This window comes from Spermophilus citellus (genome assembly GCF_964194105.1).
Source record: "Spermophilus citellus genome assembly, chromosome: 2".
NCBI classification, from domain to species: Eukaryota; Metazoa; Chordata; class Mammalia; order Rodentia; family Sciuridae; genus Spermophilus; species Spermophilus citellus.
This window is the reverse complement of record NC_138183.1, coordinates 8153353-8167895: the sequence shown is the minus strand read 5'-3', so window position 1 is coordinate 8167895 and position 14543 is coordinate 8153353. Positions and strand designations below refer to the sequence as shown.

At 60.5% G+C, this 14543-nt stretch overlaps 1 protein-coding gene across 1 annotated transcript in view; it reads right to left on the bottom strand.

The window, feature by feature from the left end:
* Positions 1–768: 768 nt before the first annotated feature.
* NIBAN2 (niban apoptosis regulator 2) overlaps positions 769–14543 on the bottom strand; it is a 48413-nt gene continuing 34638 nt past the window's right edge. Inside the window, exons 4-14 of the mRNA XM_081280825.1 lie at positions 12897–13002; positions 11575–11742; positions 7056–7171; positions 6306–6410; positions 6073–6235; positions 4734–4921; positions 3894–4049; positions 3424–3540; positions 3207–3314; positions 3022–3133; positions 769–2697 (exon numbers count right to left, since the gene is read on the bottom strand). Coding sequence (XP_081136951.1) covers positions 2102–2697; positions 3022–3133; positions 3207–3314; positions 3424–3540; positions 3894–4049; positions 4734–4921; positions 6073–6235; positions 6306–6410; positions 7056–7171; positions 11575–11742; positions 12897–13002 — 1935 coding nt within the window. The 3' untranslated portion in view covers positions 769–2101. The remainder of the gene's footprint in view (positions 2698–3021; positions 3134–3206; positions 3315–3423; positions 3541–3893; positions 4050–4733; positions 4922–6072; positions 6236–6305; positions 6411–7055; positions 7172–11574; positions 11743–12896; positions 13003–14543) is intronic.

Below are 14543 nucleotides of genomic sequence, written 5' to 3'. Positions count from 1 at the left end.
CTACGCTAACATGACGACGAGTGGCTTTTCCTCCTGGTAGGACAGGGACTGATGCTGGTCGCCTGCAATGAGGGTGGGGTCCAGTCTCACCTTGTGCCTGTGGATTTCCAGATTCCCAGCACGTCTGTGGAAGAGGCTCTTTTCTCCACTGCACGTTTCTGGCGCCTTTGCCAAAGGGGCATGCTTTACCCACAGAGGAAGCACCCCACCCTGCCGGCTGCAGAGGGCTGGGTGTCCCTGTGAGCGTCATCTCAGCTAGGGTGCCCCACCCCTTTGGGCCTAGAGCTGCCCTGAGTCTCCTGGCCCCCGATGTGAAGTCCACAGCCTACAGAAGTGTTCCTCAAACACTGGCACGTGGTCAGGTCTGGAAGAGGTGGTGTGGCCGTTTGTGTCCAGCATGAGCCTGGGCCAGTCCCTAGGGTGGACACCCCAGGCCCTGACTGGCCTCAACACATCTGCCATCCCTCTGGGCCTTACTGTCACCCAGGTCTGGCTGAGGAAGCCACCTGAGTTGCCATGAGGACAGTCCCCTAGGATAGGAGCTCCATGAGCTGGACAGGTGTTCTCTCTGAGCCTCAGTTTCCTCCTCTATCAATGGGAGGCTACTGGAACACAGACCAGAGACCTGCTGGTACTTGGTGAAGTGACGAGCCCAGAAGCCAAGACATAGAGCCCCAGCCCCAGCCCCAGCCCCAAGGAGACTCCTAGACACAGGCCCTGGAGCCAGGTCCCCCCTCCCACGCCCCACACCAGCAACACACAGGGAAGTGGCTTTAAATAAAGTGTTTATTGATTAGCGAAGCTTAAAACAGTTTGCATAGGATCTTTGATACCATATCTGGGAACAATGATCGAAACCCTGAAGGCACTAGGAGAGATGGGAAGAGGTTAGTGACGTGACCAAGATTAGAGCTGGGGACTGGGGGTCCCTGAGCACCTGTGAGCGCCATCCTGGGGGTCTAAGGTCCCTGCCCTGGGAAGTACGTCCAGGGCTTGGAGGCTGCAGGGCTGGGACACACGACCACCCAGGGACACGGCAGAGATAGTTCCTGCCCAACCCACCCTCCCCTCACAGTGACAGGGGAGACCCTGGGGACGGACTTGCCCCTCACACCAGGAATAGATGGAAGGGACAAGGGCTAAGCCCACAGTGATTCACAGGGACACTGCGGGAGAGGCCTGGAGATGAGGATGAGGCCGAGCTCAGACGACTCCAGATCCTGGGGGTTCTCGGGAGCCCTCCCTCTGTTCCGGGGAGCCCCTTCCAGCTCCGGTGGGCACAATCCAGCCCCTGAGCCCTGTCTCTGAGTGAGTGGGGACACCGGGGAGCAGGAAGGAGCCGGGCTAGCCTGGGAGACATGGGGAGCTAGAGCCCCCCACTCTGGCTCCAGCAGCCCTCACTTTGCCATCTCGGCTTCTTGCTCAGGTGACTGTAAACTCTTCCAGAGGCCACCTACTTCCTCCCCTCGGGACACTTCCCCTCCACAGACCAGCACATTCTAGGCCTTTCTCCTCCATCCCAGGCCCCTAGCCCCTCTCCCCTGAGAAGCCCGACACCTCCCCCTCCTCCAGCACCCCGCCTGCTCAGGCCTGAAGAGCCCCCTCTGCCTCCCTCAGTGCAGCCGGTGCCAGGTCTGCATCCACCCTGGGACTAGCCTCTGGGGCCCGGCAGGGAGGCTGAGGAGGGGACAGGACAAGAGGCAGGGCCTCAGTGCTCCGCCTCCCCCCGCCACCCAGTGCCACAGGCCAGGTGCCATGCGGGGCCATTCACCAGCTTCCCAGGCTCCGTGGCGCAGCACCCGACACTCAGTCTCCCTCTCCCGAGGAGGACGGCAAGAGCAGGAGGGCGGGCGGAGGGGCTCCCAGAGTGTCCAGTCCCCAGCATAGAAGAAATCCTCGAAACCAGAACTTGCATCTGAGATCAGCCCACAGGGAGAAGGCAGGGAGAAGGGACTGAACCCAGAAAAGTGACTCAGGTGGGCCCCACCCCACGGTGCCACGCCACCTGCCCCGCCTCCACCACAGGGCACAGATGGGGTGCCCTCCCCAGCGCCTCAGAGGGAGGGGCCGGGTGCCGTGTCCAGCAGAAGGGGCAACCAGCCTAGAACTCCGTCTGCATCCCCAGACCGTCCTCGGTGGTGGTGTGGATGCGGGGGCAGCCGCTGGGGCTGGACACCTGCTCCCCTGTTTCCTGGTCACTGGGCTTGGGGGGCTCAAGGTCCACAGCCTTTCCAGGTGGGAGATGCTGAGCAGGTGAGGCGGGTGGCGAGGAGGCCCTGGGAGCCGCCGTGGGCTGGGGACTCTCCTGGGCAGGGTCTCCATTGAGCAGGGAACTTTCTGGTGGAGGGCTCTCAGCTCGCAGATCCTGGGACAGCAGGCTACGGACCTCGGTGACACTGTCCGGGGACGCAGGTGACGGCGGCTCAGAGCCAGCCTGGAAAGGCAGCCCTGTGTCCTCGTCCTGGACCACGGACATCACCTGCTTGGCACGCCGTCGCTTTTCCGAGAGGGTGGCTGCTTCCGGGGAGCCAGGGCTGCAGCTGCCCTGGCCCCTGTCATCACCACTGTCGCCGTACTCCTCCCCCCAGTCGATGGGCACGCCCTCGGCCAGCAGGTGCAGGTTGGGGTCACTGTTGTGCATGACCATGCTGTCCCGGTACAGGTTGTGCTTCCGCTGCACCGCGGCCTCCTTCACAGCTAGGGGACACAAGGGGAGCGACAGACGCTCAGCACAGGGACCCGTGCCCACAGGGGACCGGCTTCAGCCTCTGTCAGGGTCTGTGACTGGGATGTGACTCAGTCCAGGCCTCACTGGTGGCTGAAGTAGCAGAGCTGGGACACTGGCTGGCAACCACCAGGTCCCTCCCCTGACCCTCCCAGCAGAGCCGAGGTCCAGAGGGGACATGTGAGGCCCAGAGAGCAAGCGTACCCTCCTGGAGCCACACAGCTACCAGTGGGCCGGCCTACCCATGGCGGGGGCTCAAGCCTTTCCCTGCACCTAGTGTCACAGCCTGGGCTCACCCTGCAGGATGTCCTTCACCACCGTCTGCAGCACCACCTCCTCGTACGTGTTCTCCACCAGGATGAACCTGGCAAAGTCCTCGAAGATCAGCTCCTGGAAGCGAGGCAGCTCCTGCGGGCGGGTGGGCAGAGACGGGTCAGGACGGCCAAGGGGCGAGGGGCGGGCGAGGCTGGGCGGGACTCACCGACTTGCAGGTGGGTGCCAGCTTCTTGAGCAGGAAGGGGATGGTGACCTGCAGCAGCGCCTCCCGGAAGAACCTCTTCCGCACCGAGCTGCTGTCGTAGTCGTATTTCTGCAGGGAGGAGTGGGGGGGGGGGCTCTGGGTGGGAGGCTCCGCCAGCTGGTGGGGGCAGTCCCCCGTGCGGCCATCAGGGTGCCCCCCAGGGCAGCAGCGCGCTCACCTTCAGCACGCGCTCCAGGATCCGCTGGATGGACTTGCACAGCTCCTCCTTGGTGGGCCCCTTCCCCAGCTCCTGGTGCAGGAGGGTCTCGAAGGTGTACACCGCGTTGTCCATTTGCTGCGGGCACACCAGAGTGACCTCAGCCCCTTCCTGAGGCGCTGGTTCCTCAGCCAGCCCCCGCCCGGGCCTGCCAGCTCTGGGCCTGCCCAAGCGTTCACTGGGACTGTCCTGCCCCTGCCACAGAGACGGGCCCTGGGGCCAGTCCTGCCCTGAGAGCAGGAAGCAGGGGGAGGGAGGGGAGCGAGGAGGGAGGGCTGCCCCGAGGAAGGGGAGCCAGCTGACTGGCGCTGAGGCACAGGCACAGGAGGACACTCTGACCGAGAGGAGAGGCGGAGGGAGCCGCGGAGAGCAGGGCCCGGGGGCAGTGGGCAGGGTGCAGGCCAGGCTGGGGGCAGCAGCCGGGGGCCCACCTCTCGCATGTGGATCTGGGCTCTCTGCTTGAACACGGAGGTGCTGGACACGTCGAAACGCTGCTGCAGCCCGTCCAACCGCAGCGGCTCCATCTTCTCGTAGCAGCTCTGCATCTTCAGAGGGTGGTAGGCCAGCTGGGACAGCTTCTCCATGTACTGCAGGGAGGCGGGGATGTGTGGACACGGGGACATGTGGACATGGGGCCAGGCGGCCAGGAACAGCCTCCTGGGGGTGCCAACCCAGCGCCCAGGACACGAAGGAGGAGCTGAAGGCCAGGAGGCAGGGCCTAGCGCGCGGAGCTGCCAGCCCGCTCACCCCTTCTGGGTGACCCTCGGCGGTCGCTCACCCTTTCTGAGCCTCAGGGTCTTCAGCTCCAAAATTGAGAAGGGCTTTCTACCAGCTAAGGTCCTTTCTGGTTCTCAAATCCTGATCATGATCCCCGGGCTCCCGCGTTTGGGATGTGGAGGATGCGGCCGCACCTCCGGGGGCGTGGACTCCAGCAGCCAGACACCCAGGGAGATGCCCGCCCAGACCAGAGCCCTGGGGCCGGCCGAGGTGGCCGGTGCGCGGAGGTGAGGATCTGGCTCTGTCGTGGCTCACACCTGGAGCTGCAGGGCCTTCCCGCCTTCCGGGCTTCCGCCGCATCCTGCTTTAGGAGCTGCCGGCAGGGGTCAGTGTCCCTCTCTCCTCTAACTGCTGGCCCCCACCAGGACCTGTGACAACTGTGTCCTGGTGGCCCGCCCCTGGTCTCCAGCGGCTCGGTGTCTAGAGACTGAGCCCGAGAGGAGGGCAGCCCGCGCCGGGCCACATGGCCGGCCCCTGGGAGAGCCAGGCCTCACCTCGCCCAGCTTGTCGATGCCGCCCTCGTTGATGACGTTCAGGTTCATGTCGGTGACCTCCTTGAAGAAGACGTCGCGCACCTCAGTGAAGCCCTGGCTGGTGGGCACCATTAGGGCCTCCAGGATGGACGGGATGTAGGGCTGGACATGGTTCCGGACACACACCTCGGCCTTGGGGAGGATGAAGGCTGCGGGCACGGGGAGCTGGTCAGCGGAGGCTCCCGCCCTGGGGACAATCAAGCACCTCCAGCTGTCCCCGAACCTGGAAGCCAGGGGCGTTCTCTTTACAGAAAACCACTAGTGGCGGCCACAAGCTCGAGGGCTCCAGAGAAGGAGCTGATAAGGAAAAAGGCCACGCAGTGAGGACAGGAGGACAGGAGGCCTCGGGGATGAGAGCCGGCAGCGCTGACCGGGCCCCGGGGCTGGTCTTCGCCTACGGCAGCAGAGGGGAAGGGCCATCTTGGGGGATCTGGTGACTCTAGAAAAACAGAACAAGTGCTTCTGGGCACACATACTACCCGGAGGGGCCCAGAGCAGCGTGGCCCTGTGCAAAGTCGACACCAGAATTTGGGAAGCATCCAGGTTTATCAGAAAGAGAGAAAGACGGCAACCTGCCCCGGGCAGCGCGGCCTGGCCCTGGGGCGAGGGCTCTCTAGGGCGCTCTGACCCAGCGTCTTCACCCAGGGGGACTTGGTACCACCCCCCGCTGGCTAATGTCAACTCTGGGTGTCTCATCCAGCTCCCCGTGAATGCAGCTGGGGAGGGTGACCTGCAGGGAACTGACAGCGCTCAGTGGACCTGCTGGGGACAGACAGGAACAGACTCCCACCTGGGGACAGAGAGGAGCTTGAACTGCCCTGGAGAGTAAATGTCCCAGAGGCGAAGCCACGCCGGCTGAGGGGCCAGGACAGAAACCCGGGTCAGCCAGGGTGACGAAGGCTGCACGAAAATCCCAACCTTTGCCAGGCACGTGGCGCATGCCTGGACCCCAGCAGCTCAGGAGGCTAGGCCCTGAGGGCTCTGGACGGCCCTAGGGTCTCAGAGACCCTGTTTCTAAATAAAATGCAAAAAAGGGCCAGGGACGTGGCTCAGTGGCTAAGCAGCCCTGGGCTCAATCCTGGTACCAAAAAAAACAATAAAAAAACAAAAAACTCTCGGCCTTCAGGACCTGGGTTCACAGAAATAACTGCCCCAAATGACAACTTGGAGGGACTGGAAGGGCCACAGACGATCCACGAGCCACGCAAGGCTCATGCAGCAGGAAGGAAGCCGTGGTCAGTGGGGGAGGCCCGAGGTCAAGCACCTTCGGGCTGTGGCCGCGGCACGGCCAGCTGCCCACCTCGGATCTTGCTGGCCAGGTGCTCCTTGGAGGTGATAATCTGGTCCATGTCGGTGCGGATGACGGCCTCCATGGCCGGCCGGGCCAGCTGCAGCTTGGACAGCACGCCCTGGAAGCGCGCCTCCGCCTGCTCATACACCATGCGGTACACAGCGTCGGAGATCTGTGGCACAGGGGGCGTCAGCGCCGGCCAGCTGTTGTCCCCACCCCGCCTCTGGGTTCCGGCCACCCACCTGGATCCACTGCCGCTGCCGCTCCTGGGGCTTTCCCCTCAGCCGGGGGGAGAGCTCTGCCTTCAGCTCGGGGCCCAGCTCCTCCATTACCAGGTTGCTCAGGATCTGGGACCAAGAGGCAGAAGGCGGGGCAGGGCTGGAGCACTCAGCCACAGCTTCCTCTAGGCCACTCCAGCCCCTGCCTCTGGCTTGGCTTTGCTCCATGCCACCAACTGCCCTCGCTCCTGAGCATCGTCCCCACTGGTTGGACCTGTCTGCAGGGTGCCCTGCAGGGTCCTCAGGATCAGGGGTCCCACCTCCGGGCCTTTGCACATGCTGCTCTCCACCTTGAATACTGCTCTCCCTTCCTGTTTTGCCTGAACATGCAAGTGTGTGCGTGGGTGTGTGGAATGCCAGTTTCTCCCGAGGGCTGGGGCTGCATCCTTCCTGCTCACAGCTGCACCCCAACACCAGGTCCACGGAGGTGATCAGTAGATAACAAGTATCACAGCCAGGCGCGGTGGCGGACACCTGTAATCCCAGCTATTTGGGAGGCTGAGGCAGGAGAATCTCGAGTTCAAAGCCAGCCAGGGCAACTTGTGAGAACTTGTCTCAAAAAAATAAAACAAGAATACCCCCACTTCACCGGCCCCCACTTGTCCAACTCTGAGCTGCGTCTCTTTCCAAACCTACAGTCCCCAGAGCCCCCCTCTCTGCTTCAGCCCCACCCTCCTGGCCCCAGGGTGACTTCCACAGGCCCTCTGTCCTCACCTGCACCTCGTTCCCACACAGCATCTCCCAGGTGCCATACAGCTCCTTCGACTGGCGGTACATGCGGATGGCATCCGTGAATGCAGGGCCCTCCACCTTGGAGCCCTCCGGGATCCCTGCCCAGAGAGGAGGACAGAGGTCACCAGTGGTCTCCACCAGAACCAGCTGACTGACCAGACCCCCCCCAACATAGCACGCGTGTCATGAGGGACACGTGACACCCTGGCAGCAGCTGTCGTGACAGGACAAGCAGCCCAGTGGTGCCCCTGCACCCTCATCCCCAAGGCCCCGGACCTGGGCACTGCCACTAGGTCTATATCACAGAAAAAGTCGGGCTGGCTCCGAGGTCACGCCACCGGCTCAGCATCACCAGGACAGGAGAGGCAGGACCAGGAGCCACCCTCTCCCAGGGGAGCCACCCAGAGCGGCTCCAGGGTCTGTGGCCGCGTGCCCTTGTCCCTCCCCTGCGGCTGGACGGGGTCTGCATGCTTCCCCGCGGCCCTGGATAGTGGACAGTTCCAGCTGGGCAGGCCACACAACCCGTCCCAAATACTCGACCCTGCGGCCCAACATGAGGGCGGCCACCGACGACCCCTAAAGGAAGGAGAGCAGCCGGGCCAACAGCTGACAGACAGACAGACAAGTGGCTGGCTGAGGCTCGCTCTAGGTCACCCAACCCAGAGGGGCCTCGGTTTCCTCTTCTGAACAATGGGAACGATGACCCTGACCTGGCCTCACATACCCACTGGGGACTCCCTGGGTCAGTGTGGGGACAGGCTCAAGCTGTGAGAGCCGAGGGGGCCGGTCGGGGCCTCCACAGGACACCGCTGTCTGTGGGGAAGCCTGGCAGCAGGAAGTTACAAAATCTGACCGAGGATGAACGTGGTTAGAACGCACAGAGCCACGCAGGGCGGTCTCCCCTGGCCACATGCCTTTGACCACAATGTCCCCAGAGCCCAGAGAAGGGGAAAAGGCAGCCTATGGCTCAGAACCCAGTGCCCACAGCAGTGACTACAGGGTTAGTCACCCCCGCAGAGAAAAAGCCCCGCTCTGCTGTGGGGAGGACCCCTGCTCTGCCCACACCTCGGGACCAGCCTCGGGACCCAGGGGTGCAGCTGGACGAAGCTGGGCACCGGGAAACCCAGGCCCAGCCCCTCCCCGCCGAGCAGAAGGGACCCCCATCAGGAGGGCATGCTGGGAGCAGGAAGGTTGTTCCAGCTGACCCCTAGGGGTAGGGCCTGCACCCTAGAGACTGGCTTTGCCTGGAAAACGGGGCAGTGCAGAGCAGCCTCTCCACATGAGGTCCTGCTGGGTGGCTTCCCAGGGGGGAAAGGGTGAGGAGGGGCAGGGAGCAGGAGGGAGGCTGGGTGAGGCCCTCAGGCCCTGGCCACCAAACAGGAGCCGCTGACTCTGGGCACTCCCTCTGTTCCACACAGCCCGCACCTGAGTTTGACAAGCTTGGGGGTCACCTCTCCTGGGCTCTTCCTGTGTGTCCCCCAAACAAGATCACATGTTAAAGCCCAAGCCCTCAGGGCCTCAGAGCCCTGTGTTGGACACAGGACCCTACAGAGATGCTAAATTGGAGGATTAGGGTGAGACCCCACCCAAAGGCTGATCCTAAAAAAGGGGAAGTTTCTTAAAATAAGAAAACCATGGCTTGGCACAGTGGTGTGTGCCTGTCACCGTCCCAGCTACTTGGGAGACTGAGGTAGGAAAATCACATGAGCCCAGGAGCTTAGGGCCAGCCTCAGCAACTTGGTGAGACCCTGTCTCAAAATAAACTAAAAAGGGGTGGGGGCGTAGCTCAGTGGCAGAGCGCTCGCCTGGCACATGCCAAGCCCCGGAACCCAGCAGAAATACACGGAAAAAAAAAAAAATGTGCCCAGAGGGACAACTCCGCTGACACCCTGACCCAGATGTTCGGCTTCCAGAGCTGGGAGAAAATGGCATTTCCATGCCAGCCCCGTCTTGGCCATTTGGTTATGGCAACCCTGGGAAAGTAAGAGACCAGGCCTGGGGGGACGCCAGCACACCAGCTCATTAACCCTCAAAACCAGTGGGACGCTGTCCTCACCCAGAGGGAAGACACCAAGACTGCCTCAGGCACACAGGGAACAGGCCGGGGCCACAACCCCCTGGAGAGGGCGGAACCAGAAGCCTCTGGAGAAGGGAAACTGCATTCCTCAGCCCTGGGCAGCAGGAGGAGCAGGAGGGAGACCTCAGACAGGAAGAGGCCTGACCTCTGCACTCGGGGCTCACACAGGACTCCACAGCCATGCCCCAGCGCCTCCTGCCACCCCCCCCACCCCCACCCCCGCTGCTCCAGGAATGCAGGATGTGAGGGGGGCCCTAGGACGAGCTGGCGGCCACCCAGCTTGGCCTACTTCCCCACCCACCCCCCACTTCCTGGCAGCCCCAGGAGCCAGCAGTTCCAGACTCCACAAATTCCAGGCCCAGCCTTCACGAGGGAAGAAGCAGAGAACTTTCTCACAGTCCTCAGGGTAGAGCAAAGAACCGTGTCTGGAACCTGCCTTGCAGCTCTCACCCTGGGGTGAGGGGGCCAGCCCAGCCAGGCCACCCTTCCTCAGGCTGCCCCTCCTTCCCTGGCCCTCCTCCTGCCCAAGGCATGCCAGGCCCACCGGGCTCTGCAGCTGAGTGCTCCCTGCCAGAACCAGCTCACCCACTCTCCTCTGAGCCTTATCACCTCTACTGTACACCTGGGGACTGAATGGTGGCTCTCCCCCCATGTTGAGTCCCTACCCCTTCCACCACGTGGCCTGGGGTCACCCACCCAAAGAGACTAGGTCAGCCAACAGCCCTGGAGAGGACAGCGCTGGCCCAGGGCTGGGGGAGGGGGAGGCTGTCCCAGGCCAGGCAGCCAGAGTCTGGGCCAGAGCCATGGCCCCAGGGACCTGGGAACAGGAGGCCCTTTGTGGCAGCAGGGCAGGGCCCAGCCCAGGTGGCAGGAGTTGGCCTGGCTGCATCCAGGCGGGGCAGAGGCGGTTCTGAAGGGGGCGGGTGTGCTGGGTTCCACCCAGGGGCCCACACAGTCCCTTCCCAGGGCACAGAGCTGTGCCCAGGGCAGGGGAAGCGCAGCATTCTCCTTCTGCTCTCCTGGGGCAAGATCACCAGGAAGAAGTTCAGGGTCCAGGACAGGGTTCCTCCCACAGAGGCACTTGGCCCCCCACCCCACCATGAGAGACAATCCTAGACTTTCTTGGTACTGGGGAACCTTTTTGATTTAATTCCTTTGAGCCCTATAAGGCCAGCCAGGAGCAGTGGTAGAGGCCTATAATCCCAGCCACTCAGGAGGCTGAAGCAGGAGGGTGGCAAGTTGCCCAAGGCCAGGCTGGGCAACTTAGGGAGACCCTGTCTCAAAATAAAAGATATAGGGGCTGGGATTGTGGCTCAGCGGTAGAGCGCTTGCCTAGCACGGGCAGGACCCGGGTTCGATCCTCAGCACCACATAAAAACAAAGGCAATGTGTTATGTAAAAAAATAAATAAATAAAAGATATAAAGGACTAGGACTCAGTAAAGTGCCCCTCAATTCAATCCCTGGTACTAACACACACACACACACACACACACACACACTCACACAAGAGCCCTACAAGGCCCTTCCAGACTTGAACCCAGAGCACCTACTTCAGTCCACTTCAGGCTCCCCCAGGTTCAGGGCCTGGGAGTTCCTCCTCTGTTCAGCTCCTGCTCTGTCTCCCTCCGTGCTGCCCCTCCAACCCTGTGACCATTCAGTCTCAGCTGTCATTGCCATGATGGAGGCTGCCCTGACTGACACCCCCCAAGTCTCAGGGCCAGCACCTCCCCCAATCCATGCACAAGGCTCCCTGGTGGCTCCCCCCACCCCCAGCACCCAACACAGCTGACTCATCACCCTGGTGGCTCATCTGTTTAACATCTGTCTCCCCCTCCAGACAGTCAGCAGGAACACGACACCAGGCAACATGCCTCGCTCCCTTGCTGCATCCTCAGAGTAGACACAAGTGTCAATAAATGAGCTGGAAGGGTTCCCACACAAGTTTACAGACAGGGAGGAAGTGGTGTGCCCGGATCACCTTGCCTGTTGGTGGTCAGGAGGGAGATGATGTAATAAGAAAAATCTTAACCAAGCAGGGTGGACTCTCACTGTGAATCCCTACAAACCCCCTAAGACACATGAGGGATTATCACTTCCATTTTATAGAGGATCCAAGACGGAAGTCATTTGCCTAAGGTCATATTGCTAGAAAGTGGTAGAATCAGGATGTGATTTTGTGATCCAGGGTCTGAGGACTCAGCAATCACACCTGTATGAACAATCTCCTAATTTTTTTTCATGTCCCCCACATGAGGGAACAACACAGAAGTGTTTTCATCAAGGAAGATGAAGAGCAATAATCAAAACATTTTCTTACAATCCCAGAAGGAAAATTGGGATGGCACATAGAGCTGGGATGCCACACCACACTCAGCCACCAGGTGTCGCCACTCAGTACATAAACAAGCACTGCCCATCTCACCATTGTTGCAGTGCCGGACACAGTCCTGCATCACAGCCTGCCACTTGTCCTGCTCAGCTTCTGTCATCATGCAGAAGTAGTAGTGACGTGCATAAGGATGCCAGAGGATGAGTGGGAACTGTGTGGGACACTTGAGGATGGGGGCATTGCCCGATTTCGAAGTGGTGCCTGTGGAGACAGAACCTGCTAAGCAGATGCCCTCTGCAGTTTCCCAGGGTCACAGGACAGCAGGTCAGTGGGGAGGCAGCAGCCCTCTTTCTGTCCTCCACAGCCCAGCTAAATGAATCAGGGTAGTGGAGGTAAACTGCATCTGCCTCCCTCTTGGGTAAGGTTCTAAATTCTGTGTGAACAGGTCAGAGCCCTCAGGTTCAAGGCTAAGCATTATCTTCTTGGATTTCCCTTCAAATTTCAGCTACAGAGGCCAAGGTGTAGTTTAAATGTCCCAGTGGGAGGGAGGCCGCAGGGCGGGGAACAGAATAAATAAAAAGGAATTCTTCTCTTCTGATCCATGTGGATATTTGAGATCCAGGAGATCACTGGCCCTGGGCTGTGACCCGCCCCTGTGGTTAATATGACAATAACAGTTCTGTGGCCCTGGCTCTGGGTGGGCCTGGGCCTGGTATACACAGCACTGCTCAGGGTGCCACACCCTAAGATCCGTCCTCTCAGCACCATATTTCACAGATGTTGAGGGAGCTGACGGTTGGAGTCGGGAGGTGGCCGCCTGTGCCGATCCAGCCAGCAGCCAGTGTCAGGCCTGGTGTCCAGGAACTAGACTCCTGCCAAGCCTCAACCACCATGGGGGCACTAGTCCCAAATCCCAGCTGGGGGCACAATGTGTCCTCCAGCCCCTTGGTGCCTGGGAAGGTCTGAACAGCAGGTGATGTTCACATGAGCCTTCATGGACTCCCTGGCACAGCGCCCCTCACAAACAGCACTGATGTGACAGTTTACAAGGCAGGGTCGCACTCGTCTTCTCCCTGGAGACTCTCAAGGACTCAAGAGGTCCTTGGGAAGGGCAGAGAGTAAGACCCCCACTCCTCAACTGTGAAGTACAGGGATCAGGCATGGCAGGACTCAGGTGAGGGCCCACAATGGTCCAGGTCCATCCCCCAGTGTGGCCTCAGGGAACACCTCTCAGGCCTACCAGGCTTCTCCTTTGTAGGCTCCGCTGTGCTTGGCCTCTGAGGGCAGCTCTAGGCCCAACTGGCCTCTCTGAAAATGTGGAGCCTGGAGTAAGCGTCTCAGGGCCACCCCCTCCCCGGCCAACTCCTGAAGTCTGTGCAGGGCAGCGTGGCTGGGGTTTGGAGGGGCCTATTTACCTGGTAATGAGTTGCCAACAAGCTCTAGGTACTGGTCCACGGAGGTGAGGATTTTGTAGCCTGCACTGTTGATGATAGCTCGGGGTGGGACCTGCCGCTCATAGGCCTGGGGAGAAAACAAGAGATATGGTCCCTGAGTGTTAAGGGTGTGTGGCCAAGCCCAAATCCCATCTCCAACTCTGGCTCCAAGGCCCTACTCAGTGTTGCCTGCCCCAGGCAGGGAGGAGGAGAAGTAAGACCAGAAGTGGGGAGAGAGGGATGAGAAGAGTGTGACCACCCTGGTGACTAGAGACAGCTGGAATGGCAACCACAGCCTAGCACCAGGCTCCTACCTCAGAGCTGGAGGAGGATGGGGTGACAGAGTCCACACAAATTGTTGAGCAAGCGCCTGGCCCTAGACCAGGGCTCAGTGAGCTTTGCCGAGGTGGTAGCTACTATCGTTACTACTGCCACTGCCTCTTCCCTTACCAATAGCTCCACTAGCTGTCTGTTACATACTGGGCAGTGTCCCAGGGGCAGTGCACGCTTCATTTCACAGAAATGCTCACAATCCAATAGGTGGATTCCTCACAAATTACCACAGGCAGGAAGTGGCAGATATGAGCAAGGGTTACCGGCCTCTAAAACCTGGGATCTTTGAGCATTCCCATGAACTGTCTCCCTCCACCCACAACTTCCTGGGTTCTAAGCACCACACAGGTCTCTTTGGAGGAGAAATGGGTCAGGACACAGCTTTCCTCATCCAGTAGGGGGGAAATTTTGATGTAGTAGCTCATACAGCTGGGCTGCTGGGCTGCTCCCTGCCACTAGGTGGCACTATTCAAAATACTTCCTGAGAGCAGCTCAGAACCTTCATGGCAGTGATGGGCAGCCTGGTCCCAGATCTTCAACACCACCCTAAAACTTGTTAGAAAAGCAGTTTTTAGACTCTACCTCAGACCTGAATCAAACTCTGGGGGTAGGCCTAGTAACCTTTTTAAACAAGCCCTCAAGTTGATTCCAATGCATGGCAACGCTCGAGAACCACTAACCTGGGACTCAAGCTGCTCCTGTTTACATTACTTGAAAATGGACCTGCCCTGAGTCAGGAAAGCGGGCCAATCCCTTAGGCTACTCGGGAGAAATACTTGGTGGATGAAATCAGGCCTATGGCTCAACCCGTTGGGGCTTCCCCGAGGACCCAAAGCAGATAAGGCAAGATCAGCTCCCACTCCTCTCCGACATTTCCTAGCACAGCAGGGCAGCGGGAGTCATGGAGGGAGAAGAGGTGCCTTGCCCAGAGGGCAGCCAGGCAGGGGGCAAGGAAAACAGCTTCCAGGGGTGTTGAAGAGCAAGAATGGAGGTAGCCAGGGGAAGGCAGGAACCCAGCCAGGAGGGAAGCCAAGGTGGGCGGAGGGCCGGGCACAGGCCTTGGCAAAGGGGGGATCAGGAATGTGAGGAGGAGGCTCCTGTCAGCTTTATGAGCTGGGCACCTGGACACAGAATGAAATGCCACTCAGAGAAGGAACGCAGGGGAGCAAAAGGGGCTGAGGTGCAGCTCGGTGGTAGAGCGCTTGCCTAGCATATCCAAGGCCCTGGGTTCCATCCCCAGTAACGGGGGGGGGGGGGGGGGGCACTAAACCAGGGGAAAAAGAGGTTGGAAGAGGA